General features: G+C 44.9%; 1 protein-coding gene across 10 annotated transcripts in view; it reads right to left on the reverse strand.

Moving 5' to 3' along the window:
- Nucleotides 1–23965, reverse strand: part of PTPRT (protein tyrosine phosphatase receptor type T) — a 503103-nt gene that overhangs the window by 75383 nt on the left and 403755 nt on the right. For 5 of the 10 annotated variants that reach the window (XR_011699370.1, XR_011699371.1, XM_071573281.1 and 2 more), the window contains 5 exons: nt 23281–23328; nt 20267–20415; nt 14348–14425; nt 14120–14155; nt 4464–4651 (listed from right to left, as the gene is read on the reverse strand). Coding sequence is in view for 8 of the 10 variants with exons in the window: in XM_071573281.1 (XP_071429382.1) it covers nt 4464–4651; nt 14120–14155; nt 14348–14425; nt 20267–20415; nt 23281–23328 (499 nt within the window). In the remaining 2 variants the exon portion in view is untranslated. The remainder of the gene's footprint in view (nt 1–4463; nt 4652–14119; nt 14156–14347; nt 14426–20266; nt 20416–23280; nt 23329–23965) is intronic. The other 5 variants (XM_071573283.1, XM_071573280.1, XM_071573282.1 and 2 more) reach the window with 4 other exon arrangements.

The raw sequence follows: 23965 nt of genomic DNA on the forward strand, positions 1-23965 counted from the left end.
CTGAAGTGCTGCCATTAAATTGAGGCTTACTGCAAGCCAATTTAAATTTCCAGTGGATGCATTCAGGGAGTTTGCTGTTTGTTTTTAATTTAAATACGAAAATTTGCATCCTTCATCTGTGCTGATCTCCCTCAATGCTGCAGCATTGCTGCCAAAGGCAACAACATCAATTAAAAGCCTTCCTGTTCTGCCCAGATTGTGCCACGGAGTCCTGGCCCTCTCCCTGCAGCCACTCTCTTCTCAACATTTCTGGAAAAAACGTTCCCAAAAACTGTTCCCACAACTGTGCTGAGAGCCAGAATTAAAATTACTTTGGCAAAAAAAAAATATATATATATAACCTGAAAAGATGTATTGTAGCCATTTCATTTTGCAGTGTGACATCATAACCTGGACCACTGGATCTATTCTTCAGACCACATGAAGATGTGTGGGCAGCAATTAAAGAGTTAAAATCCAGAGGTGATTTCCATAAGCTGAAGATTCTCAATACTGAGATGCTTGAGGAAGGAGCCACAAAATCCAAAATAACTAAACAGTCTCAGTAATGCAGCAGGAGAATGTGCTTTAGTGACATCCTAAATCATAATGGAAAATAAGTTTGGGTAATTAAGCTAATTATCTCCTCAGCCAGTAATTGGTGCTTGCAGTAAGTCTATGGGACTGGTCCCACAGCTCACAACAAATCAGGGCTGATATGTTCTGGAAAAGGAACTGGAGACATTTAAATGAGTCCTTTTTAAACGTTTCCTATTCCCAAATAGTTCCATCTACACTCAGCCACTGATTGATTTTTTTTTCTCTTCACTTCTACTTGTTTTATTGCAGAACAGAAGCAGCAGCCAAAAAGGTGCAGGTCCCACTTTGCCCTCAGGTGCAGCAGGAAGGCCTAAAATATCCCCCACGTGGGGAGTGCTGACAGATTCCCACACTCACACACAGTTAGCAGCCCCTTCACACCAGCAGTGACACCACTTACACAATCACATCCTGCTTCTCATCTCAGCCTGGAGGCACCAGAAATATTTCTCGAGATGCCTTCAGGACAACACGCTGCCTGTGCCCCAACATGTAGGTGCAGGCAGCCTTTAAACAAATATGGAATGCAATTTCCAGGTTACTGAGCAGAGATGAGAACACACAGAGATAAGAGATTGTCATGTGTGACTGATATGCTCCCTTCAAAGTGATTTTTCACGAGAGTAAAATTATTTGGTAACATGTCACTAAACAGGCTGCAATTTATGCTATCAATTTGCAAAGTAAGTAGAAAATCAGCTCCTTAGAAGAATAAAAAGAACATATTTGGAGGTGACACTGATATTAGTGTCTGAAAACACGTTTTAAAAGAGACATCAGATTCTTTTTTAAGATTTTATCAACTGCTCTGCGAAGCGTTTGGCAGAGGCAGTTTTGCAGCTTTGTGCTCCTGCAGATCCCCCACTCCCAGCCAGCCTAAACCTCCCACCTTCCAGGAGCTCCTTGCCATCCTCCCTACACTTATGGCCCTGCTATGAAGTGCTGCCTGCATCCCATGCTCCAAAGCCCAAATTCCACCATGGAAAACACCCTTCACTGCAGGGTAATTCCAGCTGCTCCAAGGGTGGCACAGCACAGGGATTTGTGAGCCCGTGGCATTCCCCAGGCTATTCCTTGTAAAGAAAGGAATTATGCAAATCTATATAATGTCATCGTCGTTATATACATGGCACTTTCTGGGGAAGGCAGAACTTGTGGAGCTGAAAGTTGCATTGACATTTTTCATGCTAATGTGCTATTTTGATAATTACCAATGCCAGTGCCAGAAAATTACATATATGCCAGCACCTGTTTTCTTCTTGAACATCAAGAATTAGATCTTAGGGCATCTGTAATTGAGCTGAATGTAGCTTTGGGTACTGCTCATGGAAAAGGAGGCCAAGGGGGGGCTAAGTAAATCTCCTAAGGGAATTATTACCCTTTTTCAGTATTAAACACAGCTCTTTATATTGATAGTTTAATTAGCATGCTTGATTATGGGGCAAGAGTGACTAGACCTGGTTACCACACAGCTTCCAGAAGCATTTGCTATGACAGTCTTTGATTCCATCTGATTAAAAAAGTGCTCCTGGTGACAACCAGGAAAAAGCTGCCCCTCACTTAACAGCAAAGTCCAGCACAGAGGGTACAAACCCCCTGGACTCTTGCAGTGTGGAAATGTGAGCTGCTTTCATTAAGTAACTTATTTTTCACAGCTGTTATGTTATTTTTAAGTAGTTTTAATGCCACTGTGCATATTAATTGCTTATTGCTTTCCCACCAGCTTACTACATTCATTATAATTACTGCTTGCTAGAGCTGAGTCTCACATATGTTTGATGCTATTTCCCTCTTCTGTTTGCTGTGCTTTAAACTCTTCCAATTCCTCCCCAGTGTCATGTTTTCTGGTCATTTGAATTATACTCCTGGTCATTCCAGCTTTAGGGGCAAGAGGTGGAGAGGAACAGGGCTGCTTTAGTTTTTCCAGCTTAACTTTTGCTCCTCTACTCACATGGATTTGGGAGTATCTCCTGAGCCACAGGTTTGAGTATACTGGAAAATTCCACCTTCATTTAAGCTACACAAATTCCTGCCTTTGACTTCACAATTCTGCATTCAGGTCATTGCACTGGGATTTAATTTGATCAGTTGTGAAGGAGTATTTGGAGCTCCCAAAAAGCTCAAGCAAAAGCCCTTCCCTTTCTCACAGCCCGGCTGGCACTGCTCAAGGCAAGCACGTCAGTGAGGAAGGGAATGTGGGACTCCACGTCCTGCACTGAGTTCAGCACCTCTTAAATAGTCACTGTCTGCTCTTTGTAGGAGAAAGAGCACAGGGTATGGGAGGAGGAAAATGTCACTGATTTACTGCCATAGTAAACACCTCCTCTCTGGACTAGAGGGCCACCAAAGGCTGCTAGGGCTGGAAAAACCTGCCCTCATAAACCAAAATAAGAAAGGAAAGGATTAAGAGAGTGAATTAAGGAAAAGAAGCTCTTAAAGCTGAGTTATCCTCCCTTCTCAAGCTTCTATCCCTTGTTGTGAAGAAAGGTAACATGTAGGTACCCCCAAAATGCCAGGCAGTGGGAGGACTGCAGGAGAACTTATTTCTAAACTTGAAAACATGAGACTTAAAGAACATTAACCTTAGTGGTGTTTCTAACACTGGGCCTGGGGAAAGACATACCCCCTGTTCTTCTTGGGGGTTTCATCATCCCTGCCCCGCTCTGGGGGGGCCTTCAAACATCTCTGCAAGAACTTATTGTTTTCTCCTACCAGGGAGAACTTCTCTGGAACACAGGAGGAGAAAACAACTAAAACTGTCTTTGGGAAAGATGCCTCTACCAGGCAGGAAAGTCTTCCTAAGCAAAATCCCTGTATCCCTGTATGGGTCATTCACCTCAGAGTTGGACTCAATGAACCATTTGGGTCCCTTTCAACTCAGAATATTCTTTGAAATCTACAGCAATCCTAATCCTCCTGTGAAATAAGCCCTGATGTCCTCATGAATCTTGTGGAAGGGACTTCTACCTGTGGGGATGACAGTGTGTTTGTGAACCCTCTGATTTCTGAGATAATTGATGAAGAGATTGATATGGAGCAGTTCAGAGCCTATCCTTGAAGGAAAGCAGCTTGCAGTGCATCCTTAAGGTGCAGGAGCCACCTGTAGAATGTGTAACCAGTAGAGTGTTTCCATGTATGCTTGGTGAACTGACTAACCAACAGTGTGCTGACACATTGTATATAGGAGTAGATAAAAGGTGAAGCTGTCAGTTGAGTTATTCAGGATGAGACAGATTAGATTGGGCATTAAGCAACTGGCCTGGTTCTTCCTTCTCGAACTGGTTTTAATGGGGAGCCACATTGATTACTGGTCACACTTGTGTCTCTGGTTGCAAAATTTCTGTCAGCCTTAATAATTGAAGTTGTTTGATCTGTCTTAAAAACTTAAAAAGCTGATAGTTGGTATTGGGGGAAAGAGAGAAGGTCTTCTCAGTGTGGATAGCAGGTAAAGAGAATTCCCAGTGGACTTGTTCAATAAAAACAGGGAGACACCTGCCAACTCCCTGCTTCTCATGAGGCCCTTGGGCGGGTAAAGGACTCTCATGGTGGGTGCCATGGGTGGGACCTTTACTGTTTCTCTCTGCTCAGAGAGAGGGTGGATTCTCCATCCCTGGAGGTGTTGAAGCTGAGACTTGATGTGGCACTGAGTGCCATGGTCTGGTGATCACAGTGGGGTTGGATCAAGGGTTGGACTTGATGATCAGAGGTCTCTTCCAATCTAGTTCATCCTATGATTCTAAAAATAAACTTTAAGTTGTAAGCCTTCTGATCAAGCCTTCTGATGCTGCTGTGCCTGATCTCTTCTGACTGTCAGCACCCCCTTTACCCCTACAAATGGTGACCCCAACATCTACCCTTACTCCATCCCAAGTGGTTGCTCTCACCTCATACTCCTCCTTGAAGCCGTAGCCCTGGCCCCTCTTCATCTGGGTGATGTGCTGCAGCAGGTCGGCCACGCGGATGGCGGGCTGGAACTGCCCGCGCGGGTACGACATCTCCACGGGCTCACAGCTGCGGTACGGGTGGGTCTGGATGGTCAGCGTGGGCTGGGCCATGTCCCCATGGCTGCTGTCTGTGGGCAGAGACAGGGAGGCAAAACGAGCTGGCACCCCGCTGGCACTGCCAGGCTCAGTTTATCTGTCTCTCCACCACCCGCGGGTTGGGGCGGGCAAACGACGTAAAGAAAAAAGTGAGGAACAAACACTCTGTGAGTACATAAATAAGTAAGAAACAACCAACCTAGAGACTAAACCACACCTGAATATTCTTTGTGTCAAGCAGATAAACCCAAAGAGATGGGAACAGAGTGAGGACACAGCACATCCCATAGGGGTGAGCTCCCCAAAACTCCAACCAAATGACATATCTGTGCTCACAAACCTGCAAAGAACAACACTCGGAGGTACACACAGATGAGCAAGAGATTCAAGCAGCATTTGGGGTGTACAGCATGAGGTAACTGAAAGGGGCCCAAGTGAACTGCAAACAAATTATTAGCATTTCAAATAAGCCACACGGGATGCTGGAGGTAAATTAAACTGCTCTGCTAGTTCAGGTCTAAAATTTTATATGTCAATTACAAAGATGGAATATCATCAGAAATAATAAAGCAGCATAAAAAGGTAGTTATCTTGCATGCAGAAATTTAAAATTTAGATATGTAAAACGTAATAGAAAAAGGGGCTTTTTTTGAAAGGAATGGATTTAAAGAAATCTGTCACCATGCAGATGGAATTGCAACCTCATATCCCCAGCAAAATTATGTACACAACAAAATATTCCCAGTGAACTAATAGAAAGGAATTTAAATAATAACTTCATTAACCAAAACAATTGACTGTAACAATTTTTAACAACAGGAACTCAGACGAAATGAAAAATTCAGTTTTATATCTACCAGAGTTGACCAAATTTAAATAGTTGGCCAAATATACCATTAGTTTTTCTGTTGATTACAGGGATGTGAGATGCTCAGGTCCTTTTACACACACAGCCTGCATCAATTCTTTCTGGTCTGACTCCAACCCAAGCTGATACCAAACAGAAAACATGCCTCCTTCAGCCTCTTCATGAAACCCCTCAAGATTGCACACACAGGGCTTGTTCACTGATAAAGAGCTGAAACCCCCTCCTCCCCTGTCAGCAACACTCCAGCCATCTTTCTAAGGGATGAAGAATAAATAAACCAAATTGCAATTTCAGGGTGATTTCTGAGAGGCAGAAATATGGTAGCAATGCTGCTGTGAACATTGCCCTGCTGAGAAACCCCTGTGGAGTCTGATCAGAGGCTCCCTGTGCCCCTCCTGCCAAGGTGGGCAGGAGCACAGGGGTGAGGGCATCGCTCGGACTCCCTGGCAGCTGGTGAACCAGTGACATGGCAGAACATGACAACACTTCAGCTGGTTTGTTGTTAGACTAGGGGGGAAGATATGAAGACAGGGATATGCTGTGCTTGGAAGCTGCAGGACTATGAGGAGGAGACAGGAATGCCAGCAGTGGACACTGCTGCAGAAAAATGTCTGCTGGGTGAATTAGAGAGATGCTGAACACATCCTGCTCTTCTGAAATAAATGAGCACAGTGATTCACCTGCTTTGAAGATCAGACTCCTGAATTTAAGGATTTCTGAGGCCCAGGTTCTCAATAAACACAGTCACATTCCCAGGAGGCTCAGAGATTTACAGGGTTATGGCCCAAGCCAAGCAACCGTCACATACAAAACGTGAATAAATTTGGGATTTAAGGAAGAGTAACATCCAAAGCATTTGTATAATCATCCCTAATGCTCCGACTAATGACAGTGTGAGAACTCTGAACAGAGGGAATTTCAAGGCTTATTAATTCCCCTAGTTGGATTCGCTTTCCCAATGCATCTTTCCTCCCCTATTCCCTATTAACCTCCTGTAATGGAAAGGAGAAGATTTTTATCGCGGACCATTTCCGACAGACGCACTATGCTTAATTTTCCATCATTAGGTTTAATACAAACCCAATTTCACAATTGGCTTCTCTGAGGAACCTGCAAGTAATACCACATTTTTATCAGCCCCAATTAAAAAACATTACGAGCTCCCAGTTCGAGAGGGAGCCTTCAAACTAATGTGCAGTTGCAGCGCGAGTGCAGGGAGGGCACATGCAGAGCACAGGCCACTTGGAAAATGGAGCTCAGATCAGCCACAGCCTTTGCAGGCAATTACTAATTTCTCTCTTCAGCAGTTCCTTCAATTCTGGTGTACACTTGGCTCTCTCCTCAAAGGGATGTATCACAGGGAGATGTAAGAGCCAGGGAAGTGGCGTCCCCTCCTTTCCAGAATAATTTCCCTCAAAGTAGGTGCTTGTGTTATGATCTGGAACTAGAAGAGGGTGCTCAGAAGCAAAGAGAGGTCTGTCTCTGGCCTTTAAGTCCATAGTGACAACTTCTCTCTTTGATCAGTGAGATAACAATTGGGACAAACCCCACTGATTGTAGAAATAGCTCTTGTGGAGTTATCATAGAATTACACAATGGTTTGGATTGGAAGGGACCTTAAAGATCCATATCTCATGGGCAGAGACAACTTCCACCAGCCCAGGTTGCTCCAAGCCCTGTCCAACCTGTCCTTGGACACTTCCAGGGATGGGGCAGCCACAGCTTCTCTGGGCAACCTGTGCCAGGGCCTGCCCACCCTCACAGGGAAGATGTCAAGTGTGGTCTGTGGCATCACACCTTTTGTGTGCCTCTCACCCAACCACGTGCTTCTGCCTAAAGAGAAGTATCCCCCAATGTGGGTCATCCTACTCTGAGCCCTGTGACACACAGTTCAAACAAGGCAGCTCATCACCTCCTCCAGACCTCCAAGACAAACACGTCATGAACAGCCTCTGTGCTACCTGCAAGCAAACCCAACCCCAACAACTGCACCAGCTCCAGACTGTCTGTTCCTCCCACCAGCATTTTATCTGGGCCAAGGAAATTGTAGAAGGGCTTTTATGGAGACAAATTGCCATGTGAGAGGTGACCCCAGAGTTTATACGTGCTAATAAAGCCTGATGCAAGTACGGATTGGTCCTTCTCCATCTCCTCAGCCCATGAGTGTGGAGCTGAGCATGGTCCATGAGGAGCTGGGCAAGGTCCATGAGGAGCTGAACATGGTTCATGAGGAGCTGAACATGGTTCATGAGGAGCTCGGCATGGTTCGTGAGGAGCTGAGCAAGGTCCATGAGGAGCTGAGCAAGGTCCATGAGGAGCTGAGCATGGTCCATGAGGAGCTGGGCAAGGTCCATGAGGAGCTCAGCATGGTCCATGAGGAGCTCGGCATGGTCCATGAGGAGCTGAGCAAGACACTGCACCCTCACCCAGGATATGCTGCCCACAGCAATTCTGTGAACAATTCACAGGGCAGGTAGGAGGGGAGGGAGCAGCAAAGTGATCTCTCACTAGGACAAGTCAACCACAAGAGTCCTTAGAGGGCTGGCAAACAGGCTGTGCTTTTCCTGCAGGTTGCAGCTATAAAGCACATTTCATTCCTTCTGGCACCATTAGTACAGGAAAAGACAACAAAGACACCAGCAAAGTCAGGCTTCTGCTTTAAATGTTGCACTAAAGGCAAGTCAAAGCAATTTTCCACAGTCCCTTTTTTCTGTCCACTTCTCACAAATATGTCCCCAGTCCCCTGCAAAAGAGGATGACTTTGCAGGACAAATTGGCCAAGACTTTTCACTAAAGTTTTGGTAGTGCCTCTAAAGCATGTGTGCCTCTGATGAGTTTTCAGTGGGAAGAACAAGCCAAGAAAACAGCTGTTTTATGGGAAAGTTGCATAAAGTAATTCACTCAAATACTCAGAAACTACTAAACAGACAGAATCGTGCATCAGGTTTTTACTGATTATACTTCATATGCACATCTTATTTCTAGTCATATGTCCTCATATTTTTGATAGGAACACATACCATCATATTTCACTGCATACCCAAAATAGAATACAGTTCCAAAAATAATCGAAATTAAAACATTTCAAGATGTGGTGATTGTATTCTGCCCCCAAAAGTTGTGGCAATGGTTAATTACCCTTGCTGCCTAAACATTTCTTAATTGGAATTTGATTTTCCTTAGCTTCAATTGCAGGCACTGAATCTTATTATACCTTCTGTTAGATTAAAGAGTCCCCTGAGCATTTGAAATCCTGACCCACACAGGCACTGATCAAATCACTTTTCAGTTTCTCTTGGATAAAATAAATCAATTGAGAGCTTCTGAAGTCTCATTAGGGCAGGCTACTCAGGGCCCTGGTTGCTTCCTAGAACCACTTCCAATTTTCCACAGTTCTTTTTGTGCAGCTGTAAACAAGACAGGTGTTCTGCATGTTGCTGGTAACACGCTGGTGTATGAGAGGATCATTTCTATTATTAGCAGTGATAGCAAAGTCTGTTCCCAGCTTGTTTGTTAACCCCGCTCAGGGCAATACTCTCACTGCCCATACTAAGCTGTCCTTTGCCAACTCAGATATTCTGATTTCTGGAAGCTGGCATTGTCACGATCCCCCATCCCTGAAGTGTCCAAGGCCAGTTTGGACATGACTTGGAGCAACCTGGGCTGGTGGAAGGTGTCCCTGCCCATGGCAGGGGTGGAATGAGATGGGCTTTAAGGTTCTTTCCAACCCAAACCACTCTATGTCTGTACAAGGAGAAAAATCTCCACTGAGAAGGAAAACGAAAACTGGTGTTTCTGTGAAGTCTGAGCTCCCTGCTGACAGGATGCTGGTTTCAGCAGGGTGAGGGATGGCTGGGGAGGTGTGGGAACCAGCCCAGAGGATCTCTATTGCAGTCCAGAGAGAGGTTTTAATCCATTAGAGGGGACACAGTAGATGTGGAGCCATTTGTTTCTTCCCAGTGAAGCAGTGATTTTGCTTCTGTCCTTAAGCACTATTTCAATGTGAAGGAAGGAGACAAAGCACGAATTTGTGTGAAGAACCAAATCCATTCCTAAACCCTGAGAGTTCACAGAATACCCTGAATTTTTGTAGAAGACGTTAAATTAATGATTCACTGGCTCTCACACAACTACTCTTTGGGCATCTGAGCTCATGTGTTTAGTGTGTAACTGCAGATAACCAAATTTAACCATGTTGACTTCACATATTTGCAAACTCTCCCTGCTTATGAAATGGTGATTTTTGTGACTCTCTTTGCTGGAGAAATAATCATGAACTTGCTAAAATCGACTCTGAGGTCCTACTTTGCCGAGAGAAACAGAAGAAAGTCCAGCATGCAGAGAAGAGCTGGAGCAGAGGTCAGATGGGTGGAATCTTCCCCCTTTTGATGAGTAACCCCAAGGGTGAGATACTGTTGCCTGCACCAACTTGTATTATACACTTCTGTGCTACTCAGACAAGTAAAATTAAAACGTTTCCCTTCACAGAAAACCTGATAAACTTCTCCACAGATGTCAGAGATAAGATGAAAAGCAGCTGAGAAATTGGATTCCAGGCTCAAAGTGACTCTGTGTGATCAGACCCCTGTGCAAAAGCCCAGCAAGGCTGCTGGGAGGGGACCTGCTCCTCCAGAGCACCCTTGGGGATCAAAGCTTTAGATGCTTTTATAGAGATCATCTTGTTTTGTAAACATGGTTAGTCTGAGCAAAGGGATATTTGGACACAGAGTATGATGTTGCCTCCTGAGCAGAAAACTCAGACAACTAAAAGCAAAGCTGCACTGGTATGTGGGGAAGTTTCCTTCAAAACTTTTGCTTAAATAACCCAAAATTCCTCCTGTGTCTGAAATGACAGGCCTATCATCTCTGCTTAGATTTTTATTCTCTTAGCCTTGGGAAGTGATAAGATGTGGTATGACATCTTTTGCAGAAAATAAATTATGTTCTGAGTGGTGTTTGTGATGGATTTAATTACACACATAGCCAGTGTCTCTAGACTAGAGTAAGGGTTGTCATCTTGACGTCTCCTGAGGATGACTCCAGCATGGCTGATACCTCTTCCCTTACACCAGGGACATGGTGCAAGCTGGAACAAACAATTTGGGTTTTTTTCTGTGCATTTGTTATATGATAAATATATGATAAATATATGATAAATATATGATATTTGTTATATGATAAATATCCAGCTCCAATATGATCTTTACAATACCAACAGTGGTATGGCAGAGCAGAGGCAAAGCATCATTATCTAATGATGTCAACTGAGCTATGAAAGGGCACGTTCCTCAACAAAAAGCCTTGTGGCAGCAGGCTTGACAGAGAGCAGAGGATGCACCTTCCACTTCAAAGGCCATGAAGAAGCCACATGTCCATAATTATTCTTTAACAAGTAAGTAATTATCTCTAGAGTCTGGAGATTTTGAAGAATTGCTTGGTTAACACCTTATGCAAGAACATTCTGATCTTATAAAAACTATTGCATACATTTTCTTCATCAGTTAGCACACAAGAAAAGCCTGCCAAAGATGGAAAGAAGATGCTTTGCTGAGGTGGGCAAAAGTTTGGGTACAGGTGGAACAGTGCAGCCCTTCAGGCTGTGTGGACCTCACCAAGTCAGACCTCTCTCTGCCTCCTTGGTCAGAAGAAGGTGCCAGATCTACCCACCTTTTTGAGCAGTTTTAGTTATAGCTGGAAAACTACTGGCAACTTCAACACAGCACATGAAACTAGAAGCCATTAATGGCTGGGAAAGAGAGCTTTGGAAACCACCTGATGTTCTGCAGGCAGAAAGAAAGGTAAGAGAAGTTCAGCTCAAGAACCCCCACAAGGGTCTGCACCTCCACCACTCATTCTGCTGCTGTCCCACCTCAGCACAGTGAGGAGGTGGGAAAGCCTCTCCCACTGCTCCTTGCTACAGGCTGACATGGCCTGGGAGGCTGCAGATACAACTGAACAGGTCAAGCCATTGATTTCTGAGATTCCATTGCATAAAAACAACTCATACCACCATTAAAAAAAAACCAGTAATGGTGACACTTGCTATGGCAGCAGTATTGGCTTCTTAACATCTCAGAGTTCTTTAAACCAGGTTTTTTTGTGAATATGCCCACACCAGACTGATTAGGGATGGGCAAAGCCCATCCAAGTTAAATAAGAGTGAAATCCAGGGAAAATTTCTCTGCCTTTCTAAGTACGAGCCATTTTTGTGAGACTTCGTGACAATGAGCCCTCTCTGCTTGCTCTGCCCATCTGCAAGGAGCTACAAGGCACCCCATCCTCTCTGGAGGGCAGTGAGTCCTCTGGTGAGGATCCTCCTGAGCTGCTGAGGTGAGGACAAGGTTAAATGTGCTCACACACTGCTGGGAGAGGACAATGATGCGAGGGAAGGACATGCTGGTTCCCCTGGAAAGACCACACTGATGAGACCTCCTGAACACCTTCAAGAGCTACTGGCCAGGAGTATTTTCTCCAAAGACAACCTCTCATGTTGTGCTCCCTCCAGGTGGAAATCTACCTCCTTTATTTCTCAGTGTTAGATATTCACTTCTCTAGTGAAGATGTTCATGCAAAACATTTAAAATCCAGAGTTGTCTACGACTGGGAGAGAAATACAAACATGCATTACATAAAAAAGTATTAATCAAGAGTGGGAGAGGGTAGAGGCAAACCCCAAATCCCCTGGATCTTACTACCAACAAATCTTGCCACAGCCAAGCCTAGGGAGTCATCTACCACTGCAGACACAGAACATTTATTAGCAGAAGGTGTAAGAGATGGGAACAAACAGCACTGAACTGCAGGTAGTGCCCAGGGATGGGATAACTGATGCCCTTTTTACAATATCTTTCTCTTTCCTGGGAATTAATATTAATAAACATTAAAAATTAAACCTATTTTGCTCATACAGCAACATCCAATGTCTGATGAATCTGTCTGAGGAGCCAGAATGCCAAGGTTTTAATTTGCCTCCAAGTCAGAAGATAGAAATTTCCCCAGTTGCCGAGAGCTGTTTCACAGCCTGTTAAATTCAGGTGGAACTGGGGGGGTGACCACTCAGTGTGATTCATGTCTCAAAAGTGCTCTTTACTTCACTTCCCATGTGCAAAGCAGGGACATAATTCCTCACTCAGATATGGTGGTTGGTAAAAGTTTTAAAGAGTTTTGAGTACCTAAGCACAAGATTGATTAAATTCCTATTTCCTCTTTTGCGCCTGTAAAGTTTGGGATTTTAAAAGTTTTGGGAGGGTTTTTGGGTTTTGCTTTGCCATGAGAAGTACAGATTGAACCTGCTCATTGCTCCCTGAGCTTCAGGATATAAAGTGTGCAGTTCACACCATAGTTCTGTCAGGACAGAGAGGGGAAAACAGCTCCCCCAGATGATGGTCAGGTTCTCCCAGGTGCCAAGTACCAGTCAGAGAAGTTTGACATCTTCCAGCAAGCTGCAGGTCAGGGCCCTGTTTCTGAGGTACAGCCAAAAGACAAACCTGCCTTTAGACCCTGACAACACCGAGTCTCTGGGAAACCAGAACAAACCTTCTGGAGAATGGATTCCTTTCCTTCCCCACCTCCTTCATTGCTGTCAGCTTTTGACAGCCAACAGGATGAATGTGTGTGCTGTGGCAGCCCCTCCAAGCCTCTGTGCCTGGGCTGTCAGTCTGGGAGCCAAGAACAGCCACTGGTTGTCATCTCCTCCTGGTCTAACTGTGGCCCTCCAACATGTTCTGAGTGATGTTTAAAGCAGTCATGGTTCCTTTCTCAGTCTGGAAGTGAACATTTACTGGAGATGGTCCAAACTGACAGGTCTGATAAATCCCACTGGTTAGATCCTGATCAACCACAGATCATCTTTCTGCTGGAATTCATAAATCATAAAATCAGAAGGGTTTGGGTTGGAAGGGAACCTGAAGACCACCCCCTGCCATGGGCAGAGACACCTCCCACTGTCCCAGGTTGCTCCAAGCCCTGTCCAACCTGGCCTTGGACACTTCCAGGGATGGGGCAGCCACAGCTTCTCTGGGCACCCTGTGCCAGGGCCTGCCCACCCTCTCAGAGATGAGCTTTGTAATATCTACTCTAAACCTGCTCTCTTTCAGTTCAAAGCCATTCCTCCTTGTCCTGTCACTCCAGGACCTTGTCACAATTCCCTCTCCAGCTCTTCTGGAACCCCTTTAGGTGCTGGAAGGGCTCTAAGGTCTCCCCAGAGCCTTCTGTGAACACCCCCAGCTCTTCCAGCCTGTCTCCATAAAAAGGATCCCTTCCAACCCACACAGTCCTGTGATTCTGTGCTGACTCCACAGGCACAACCATCTCCATGAGTCAAAACTAAGCTGAAGGCAAGGAGGCATGTGGGAATTGGACCCAGAACTGAAATCTCATTCACAGTAAGAAACAACAAATACTTGTAAGAACTTCTAAACCTTCATTTTTGAACTGTTCTTTCCTTAAAATAAAATAATTCATAGCAATAATAAAAAATGAGTGAAACAAGAGCTTTCCAATTAACACATGACCACAGGATTAATGATGATTTTGGAACCCAAACACTTCACAGTGCCCACTCCAAAGTTATTTTCAGGCTACAATGGGTGTGTTTGCTGTCCAATGGCACAGCCCACAGCTGAGTCCTTACCTAACAGAGTGGTCGATGGCACGGTGTCTGATGAGACTTGGAGAGGGAATTCCGTTCACCCACACGATCAATGGAAACCAAGAGAGGATCAACAGGAGAAAAAGTTACAGAAAACGAAAACAAGGTTAGCTGGATCTCACACTCAGCAGCCTCAGCCTATAGGTCATACTGGGAAACATCAAAAAGCAAAGAACATTTAGAAAGGAAAGAAAAGTCTGGCACTAGTACCTGAGTAGTAGGAATTCAACATAGATTTGCTCTGAAGGGTTTTGCTTTGGACAGAAAATGAACAAGGAGAGGGTGATGCTAGGTAGGAAAGACATAAGGAAAAGACTTTAGACATATATTAAGAGAGAGAAAGAGAACAGGGAGAATGTTCCTCAAAGAGCACAGTAATATGGGATATATAAGGCTTATCAAAATGAATTATATTTTTCATCTCGACATGCATATTACATTTATTACATTGTCATCATGATGGATTTTCTTTAATATAAGCACTCCAGACCCCAAATATAGTGTTATAGTTACTGTAAATCAATGTGTTCCCCCACAGGATGCACACACAGCTACATTCACAGGTCTCTACTCTAAATACCATGTTTTTAACTGAAGGAGCAAAGTTGTGGTTTTATCTCTAGGAGAAAAATCCTTAAGAATGACCCCCATAATACAGAGAATCAGTATTAACAATAAAATAAACCACAAAATACACAGGCAAGGGAGCATTTTTTTGGTTCAAACAGTACAAGATTACAAGGGACTTGTTCTTCAATCCAGGACTGTTCATAGTAAATCCTATAATCCTTTCCCCTGTGAGTTGGGCTCTTGCAGCAGGACCAACATCTCTGTCTTTTCCCATTAAAGCAACAGATTCCTCAGGACAAGAATCCACAAATTTCCATATTAATCAAATCCAATATTTCCATATTAATCAAATGTTTTTGAAAGGAGGAAGGGCTCAACACTTCACAGTAGATTCTTGTCTTGATAGTAAATTTATGAGGTTGGTTTACACCTACAATAGCAAACATGTACATTCTTATGGTAATCCATCATTTTTGAAGGCATATCCTTTTGTTATCACTCTGCATTCACTCTTGGAGTTACAGGCATTTATTTATCTCCTCCTCAGAATGCTGGCAAACAAGCTAATACAAATCTCAGTACATCAGAAAGATGACAGCAGATAACACAGGAAAAACTATTCCATAGCCCAATGGAAGTAGATAAAACTCGGTGTACATCAAAGTAATTTCAGAAGCAATTTTTGTATCTCTAGAGCAAACACTGCTTAAAAATCCCAGTTATTCTATGGGGAAAACCAAAGAAGTCACTAGTCTGGGGACTTTCATAAAGTCAGCAGAATTCCCTCCTGAGAACTTTATAATCATCCAGTAAATGAACTTGCTCTCATTCTGAATTCTCCCACCATGGCTTCAGACTCACACCACTTGAAACCACATTCAAACAATCCCATTTCTCATAGTTTGGGCTGCTGGAGCTCTGCCCCAGCTGCCTAAAGCCATAAAGCTCCTCTTCTCTGGGGCCTCGTGGACTCCTCTGCTCTGTGTTTGTCAGCCTAAATCACACCCTTCTCTCACCACAGTTAGTACATGGCATAAAACAAGATCTAAACAGAGCAAGTGGTTTGCCAGCAGGCAGGGCTTGGAGCAGGGCTCAGGTTTCCTGGAATTGGGGAGTATAAAGAACTCACAGGGCCATTTTGCCTTTCCAGAACTGCTAAGGATAAATTCCTGAGGCAGCTGAAGACAAACACCCCACTGCAGTGAGTCTGATCAAAAATGTTACCAGCTGAGCTTCGTGAAGTGACCTGGGCTTGGGAGACAGGGAGGTGATCTCAGAGGGGGAAAAAAACAACAACAAAAAACTCCCAACCAACCAAAAACCAAATCAAACCAAACCAACCCCTCCAAGTTTCACAAAACTTTGGAGAACTTATTCCCAAAATCAGTCAGGTAGTGGCTTGTATAATGAGATGTGTACACAGTGCTGCCTCCTAACCAGAGGTTCTTACAAGCACTCAGGTCTGTAATCAAAGGAAACACGTCCAGAGAGGATTTCACATCAGGGTAGAGATTAAGACTTCATTAAAAATTCTCTTTGTATTCCCTGGAGTGGCACGTGAGGCCACACAGATCCCTCCAGTCATGCAGAGTGGTGGAGGCTTCTTCCTATTATTCTTTCATTTTTACAGGATTTTTTTTTTGTGCAAGAAAACCCCTCAAAAATCCCAGGAAAACCAGTAAAAGGGAATTTAGTATATTTTCCTTTCATGCCTTTTGTGCAAGAAAACTCCACAAAAATCCCATGAAAACCAGTAAAGGGGAATTTAGTATATTTTCCTTTCATGCCTTTGATGAAATGAGGGTTTATTTTTTATTATTAAATTATTTTAAGAATTTTTTTTTTAAATAAGAAAACATCTCACATTCATGACCCTACAAGTCCTTGGACTGCATCTAGCAGGTAATCAGTGAAAATTTCTTATGGGGGAGGACTAAGAACCAGATTTTGCTGTATTTGTCTTTTGTGACTTAGAGCAAATCTAAAAGTCTTTCCATCTCAATTATGACAAAAACCATGCAAGATATGGAAAGGTGTGAATTCAGATGTTTCTTGGTTCAAAGGGATCCCCAACACCCTGAGTGCCACTTTCCTACATCCTCCTCTCACCTTGTCCTCATAAATAAAAGCACAGGAATCGTACAGGAATGACAACCACTGCAAAACTCATCTCCCCACTTCCCAAATGCCTGGAATATTAAAGCCACCAACCTCACCTGCACCAGCCTCACTCCTGAAGAGTGTCTGTGTCTGCAAAGAGGTCTCCTCCCAAAAGGAGATGTCAGAAAAATTGAGCACACCTTAAATCAGTCTCTAGCAAAACTGGCTGCATTTTAAGGGATTAAAGCCTCAGAATCCAACAGTTCTTGCCAGAACCCCAGCCAGGATGTCAAGATTCCACTGGTGGGGACTTGGAACTCTCTTGGCCAAGCCTGGTCTGTGGCATTTCAGCACTGCAAGGCCAGAAGAGCAGCTCCTTTGTGCAGAACACATCATTAGTGCATCATTGCTTAACTCATGTGCTGCTGCTTCTCCCACCCCTGCCAAATTGCACAGGATTTCTGTGTGACCACAACCCCCTGCACACATTTCTGGTCACTGCAGATACTTGGGGGGACAATTTTAGGCCCATCTTGTCTCCAATTTGCCATCCTGCCTCCTAATAACCCTGCACTGAGCCCATGTCTGCACGTGACTGGGCTGCTTCCCAGATGTTAGAATCAGAATCATAGAATGGATTGGGTTGGAAAAGACCTCCGAGATCATCAAGTCCAACCCTTGATCCAACCCCACTGTGATCACCAGCCCAGGGCACTCTGTGCCCTGGGCTGGTGATCACAGTGGGGTTGGACCAAGACGTGGTGGATTCTCACTCAGTGCCACATCCATAGAATCACAGAATGGATTGGGTTGGAAAAGACCTCCAAGATCATCAAGTCCAACCCTTGGTCCAACTCCAGTCCCTTTACCAGATCATGGCACTCAGTGCCACAGCCAAGCTCACTTTAAAAACCTCCAGGGATGGGGAATCCACCCCCTCTCTGGGCAGCCCATTCCAATCCCTGAGCACTCTCTCTGCAAAGAATTTTTTTCTGCTCTCCAATTTCCCCTGGCAGAGCTTGAGCCCATCGTGCCCCCTTGTCCTATTGCTGAGTGCCTGGGAGAAGAGACCAACCCCCAAATGCTTCTGCACACTCAAACACTGAAGGACCATCCTCTACCTTTAATGCATTTAGGATATATTTTTATTTTTTAAAAAAGCAAGATATTTGAGAAAATGAACAACTGTGATGAACCTGCTTCACCTCCACATAATCCCTGAGTAAAACCAGACAATGGGGAACAGCCATGAACTAATTTATGTTTCAGCAAACACCTTCTCTGATTCCATATGGTGTGAGGGACACACTGCTGAGTCCAAAAAATCCTTTCAATTTAAACCTCTGGATGTATCAATAAGAATTCTGCCTGGGTAACAACTAACACTGCAGAATGGAGAGAGGGATGAGAGGCTTTGCTTCAGGCCAGGAAAGATAAATGCCCAATTTTCTTCCACAAGACCTCAGGTCTTGATGTCTCCTCAGAAAAGGAGGGGCTGAGAATAGAAGAGCAGCTGTTCATTTTTTATCTCATTCATGCTGGAGAGCATCAGGCAGCACCTCTGAGAGGTGCCAGGGCAGTGAGACAGGGGAAGGGTGGGCAGGGCTCACCCAGGGAGAGCAAAATTCCTCCTGCCACAAGAGCAGAGCCCTGGCCAGGCTGGAGAGACTACAAGGATAACCCCCTGCAAAACACCCTTAGTTAGCAGGAAGGTTAAGAAATAATCCTATGGTCTTATTCCAAAGTAGGCTGTACAGAAGCCCTCAAGTACTAAACTTTATTATGGCCATTTTTTTTGTTTTTAAGAAAGGCTTTTACCCATAATATTCCTGTATCAGCACGTGCACAATACTGCACACAACTTACCTCCAACACCTCAGCATCCTGGACTTTGGCAGTAAAAAATCTGGAGAAATCATGAAGGTTTAGTAAAAATTCTTTCTCACGGATATAAAGAGATAAAAACCAAGAAGAACTGGCACATGATTGACTCAGGCTGTGTGGTAGGGGGAGACTGGTAAAATCTGCAGTGATGTCACACAAGCAAAGGTCTAATTGATTTTAAAAAAAGAGAAAACCTGGAGGGATTCTTTTTCACAAAATTTGATACAGCACATATTCTCTAGTTGCCATTTCAAGTAAATGACTCAGTTGTTTTAATTAATCTATCAAAATACCAAGGGGAAAAAAATGAGGTCACATTTCAAGCTTGTCTCTGGTTGGGAAAAGGATCCCCAAACTTTTGAAAATCCAGATTCTGAAGGAAGTGTTAAACACTTCATTTCCCCCACACATTTCAGACAAGCTGCCTTGGCTGTTCCTGGGATGGCTTTTCCAACCCTGCCTGCTGCTATCCTGTCCTCTAAAGAGATGAGCCCCAGGCAAGTCCTGCTGCCTCCTCAGGAGACAGAGCTGCTCAGCACCTGAGAAAATTCGACCTGAAGTCAATTTAGTATCAGAGCAAAGTGCTCCCTGCTGGTCCTGGGGCTCCCAAACTCCTATTTCTCCATCTCACAGGTGTGTTACACAGAGTGGCAGCAGCACCACATGCACATGGAACTTGGCATGACCCACAGACAGAGGGAAAGGAAGAATTCCCTCAGCCTGTCCCTCAATCTGAGATTACACTGCAGGGTTTCTGGGATAAAATACATTTTGCACCATAAGCACTTCCATGTTAGTAATTAGGGGGAAAACCAGTTCACTAAAGATTCTTAATAAAGGCAAAGGTTTTAGTACAAACTTGAGTTTCAGAGCTGTTCCCTGACCAGACTAGCAGGCTACGTGTCAAAAGAAGGACTGACATGCCCAGAGTGTCTAAGTTTGTATTTATTTAATACAAAAGAAGTTTACAAATCCACCATGCAATCCACCATGCACTGAGCCTGGATCTAGTGAGGCTAAAGGATGACTTTGTGCTGCTTTACCCACAAGACTTGTTTAGCTACAGAGGTCTGAGTGGTTTACAAGTGTTAACTAAGACCAGTTTTACTGAACCCGTGTGAGGAATAAACAGAGGACAGAGACAAAAGAAGAAAAGCTGTCTTTCCATTGCAGTTCTCTAGCCAGGAGACCATGCCTTCTTTCATAACCATTTCATACAGAAAGTGTTATTTCATCCTACAAGTCAGCTAAGTGATTTGATTCGACTCTTCTACTCACAAAGGAAAAGACATTTCTAAAGAACAAACATGTGCCTCTTTGACTGTCTGATGGAGTTATTAGAACAGACTATATATTAGTCTCAGTAGATTTAGAGCCAGCTGGAATGTTCTCCACCTGCCTGACAGTTAAATCAGGGGCAGTGCCAGAGACATTCCAGATTTCTATCCAGCTTTTGCCATGATCTCTATCACTGCCATTCCTAACTCCTCAACACTGTGCCCATAGGAATAGGTCCTTTTAAGAACCCAGAGCTCTCCAAGGGGGTCATATCCAGTGCAAGCAAGTTAAACTTACTGAATCCATTAACATCTTGGCAGCTGGAAGAAAAAGCTTCTTCATTGTGAACAGCACTGAGTTTGGTGGAGGTCTTGTCAGAAGCAGCCACGGGCCCCATCTCCCTCTGTGTGCTGGTCTGAGTCTCCTTCTGCTTCTTGGCCAGCTTCCTTTGGGGTAGTTTGAAGAGGGGAGAAATCAAGGTCAGTTTTCCCTCATTGACAACACAGCAAGGACAAACTATTTTGCCAAACCACAACTCTCCCACTTGGTCAGACATGCAGGGCAACTTCACAGACTGCACGAGAGGAAACCCCACAGCTTGGGAAAGGAACTGTTGTGGAGCACAGGAAATATTGTGCTACCAGCCTTTGAGCTCAGCTCACCCTCCCAGTCACTTCTCTTGCACAAACCTGCATCACCCCAGCAGTGGGAGTGCTACCTCATCCTGGCAGAGGGTGGCACAGCTACAGCCCCTGGAGAGGGTGGGAAATGCTCCAGGAGGAGCCCAGGGCTCGGCATGGGGACAGTGATCAGCACCACTCACTGGGAGGTGATGGGCCATCTGCATCCATCCCGTGGGAGGTCTGCACCAGGGGCTCTCTGGGAGTGCTCAAGGGGACTGTGGGACCCATCTCTGGGAGTGCTCCAGGGGACTGTGGGACCCATCTCTGGGAGTGCTCCAGGGGACTGTGGAACCCATCTCTGGGAGTGCTCCAGGGGACTGTGGAACCCATCTCTGGGAGTGCTCCAGGGGACTGTGGGACCCATCTCTGGGAGTGCTCAAGGGGACTGTGGGACCCATCTCTGGGAGTGCTCAAGGGGACTGTGGGACCCATCTCTGGGAGTGCTCAAGGGGACTGTGGGACCCATCTCTGGGAGTGCTCCAGGGGACTGTGGAACCCATCTCTGGGAGTGCTCCAGGGGACTGTGGGACCCATCTCTGGGAGTGCTCAAGGGGACTGTGGGACCCATCTCTGGGAGTGCTCCAGGGGACTGTGGAACCCATCTCTGGGAGTGCTCCAGGGGATTGTGGAACCCATCTCTGGGAGTGCTCCAGGGGACTGTGGGACCCATCTCTGGGAGTGCTCCAGGGGACTGTGGGACCCATCTCTGGGAGTGCTCCAGGGGACTGTGGGACCCATCTCTGGGAGTGCTCCAGGGGACTGTGGGACCCATCTCTGGGAGTGCTCCAGGGGACTGTGGGACCCATCTCTGGGAGTGCTCCAGGGGACTGTGGAACCCATCTCTGGGAGTGCTCCAGGGGACTGTGGAACCCATCTCTGAGAGCTGCAGCAGAGTTTTGTCCTGGCCCCAAGCAGAACAGCCTCCTAAATTTGGATACACACCCCAGCTGCACTGAGGGTCAACAGCCAGTGAAGGGTGGGGCAAATTCAACGTTGAAGCTGTTTTAGAAATGTCCAAATATGCCTGTGCTCCAAGAAAACAGGTATCTTCTTAATTTGAGGAGACAGCAAAAGCACTGGCAAAAGTAGAAGTTCTGCCTGCTGTGAAAACACTAACAAAGCTGAGAACATAAGAGGCTCCTCTTTTGCCAACACAGCTAATAATAAGAAAATAGAGAGAAGCAGGAAAAGGGAGCTGCTAAGCTTCCACTGACATTTGACTGCCCTGTGCTTCATTTGTATCTGAGAGCAAAACCCTTTAAAAATGAATGTGTGACATTCTACAATCCACACCTGCAAAAAAAAAATCACACAAATCCCCAGCGCCAGCAAAGAACTTTGCTTACATGACTTCCCTAGATAAGAAAATAAAACAAAATAAAAGGGAGAAAAACAGATTACTGTAAGAAGGAGCTTTAGATTTCTCTTCTTCCTCCAACTCAAAGAAGGAAAAAAAAATCCTAATGACTAAATCATTTTGCAAAGAGGTTTTTCTTTTCTAAAACTACAGGCTTATGGTAAGTACTACCCATCCTTTAAACTTCATCAGATTCTTTAAAAAGATACCCCTTGCAATGTAGTCTAAAAGGCTTTATTTATCCACAGAACGTGTCAGAGTGGCATTTACAAGCAAGTCAAGCACACAGCTGAGCCCCAGCCTCGAGGAGATGGGCAGCTTGGCCAGTTATACTTGTCAGCAAAGAAGGGTCAGAGACAGCTAAAACCTTTGCCTATGTCTGTGGGAAAAGACTGTTTTAAAGCAAGTGGATAATCCAGATCAGGAGAGCACAGATTTAAGGAGAAAACTCAAATGTTTGCTGCAAACTTTAGAACAAATACATCTGTTTCATCTGCTCAGCCAGTTGGGGTTCAGCCTTTTCCAATTAGTGGTTCCAATCTAAACCCAGAGCTATTCAAACTGGGTATGTCATCACAGGGGGCACATTTACACCTCCCCAAACCCCCCTGGTGTTCCCACTTCTGCAGATGAAGATACAAAGGGGAACAGTCCTTGAGTGATGAAGCAAAAAGCTGGTGTTTAATGATGTTCAAAGCTTTGCTCCCATTGTTGAGCAATGTTAGCACAGTCTGATTTAGTAACCCTGAGCTGCAGACATGGGAGCCCCTATTTTTTGTGCTGTGGTACCTGTGGTAACTACAATAGTCTCAAGGTGTGTTAACTCTGCTGTGTGGTTCTATAATCCTTTAGATTTGCTAACAGTACATGCCTGTGTGAGTTCTTTGGCAAGAGGAATTAAAATCTCTCAGTGGGAGACACTAATCCAAAATGCAGAAGTCCTTAATAACAAGCACTCTGGACTGCTGGGGTGAGCCACTACAGACAAGCACTGCTGATGGTTAAGAATGGGGAGCCAAAAAGGGCAATTTCCTTTTTGAATTCAAATGAAATTATTTGTGCCAACCATTATCTGTAAGTCCCCATTGCCTGGTACGTTTTCAGAAATGCCAACAGGCTACAAAAGAGCTGGAATTGGCAAACTTGTTTTCCCTTTGAGTGAACAAGCAACAACATTTCTGCATGTCCTACACAGGAAAAAATCACCCCAAACCCAAGCCCCTTAGTCCCCAAAGGCCTGCTTACAAAAGCCCTATGCAAAGGAGCTCTACCTGGTCCTGTAGAAGACAGAGAGGCCCCTAAAACATTGGCTTGAATGCCTAAAAAGAAAAGGTGACATGAGTTTAAAGGTCTCATCCTGCCTCACACACACCAACCGGCCGCCCCAGAGGACAGAAAACGGTTCTGCACCTGAAAACGCTACAGTTTTCCTGCAACAGTGTTACCACTTTCCACCTTTCTCCCTCTCTGTTCCAAGAATGGAAAAATTCTCCATCTAAATTTAGAGGGAAAAGGAAGACAGATCTCTTTTGAGGATTTCAGAGCTAAGCTTGCCAGACACATCAAGGGGCTCTCGGTTTCTAAACGTGCCTTTTCTGCCGCCGTGCCGTGTCTGGATAGAGTGGCAGCACAGGACTAAGCCTATTTGGTCCTTCCCATCATTATAATTCATAGAAAGGATTATAAAATCAAATGACTAGCACTTTCCAGAATGTTAGGGATGTGACTTAAACCCCCAGCTAGGTAGAGGTTTATTTCCCAGCATGTCAAAACGCCTTTGGAATTGGAAAAGCATTTATCTAGAAATGCTGTTTCCAAAAATAGGGCGCTCTGAGAGGTCTCTGTGAATCACTGACAAGCCACATCAGTGACAGGGCTCCTGCTCTGAGCATCCTCCCCTGCACACAGCCCTGCAACGCCCTGGCAGAGCTGCTGCAGGAGCATCAGTGTCAATCA

Source organism: Pithys albifrons, chromosome 18 (genome assembly GCF_047495875.1).
Source record: "Pithys albifrons albifrons isolate INPA30051 chromosome 18, PitAlb_v1, whole genome shotgun sequence".
Taxonomy (NCBI): Eukaryota; Metazoa; Chordata; class Aves; order Passeriformes; family Thamnophilidae; genus Pithys; species Pithys albifrons.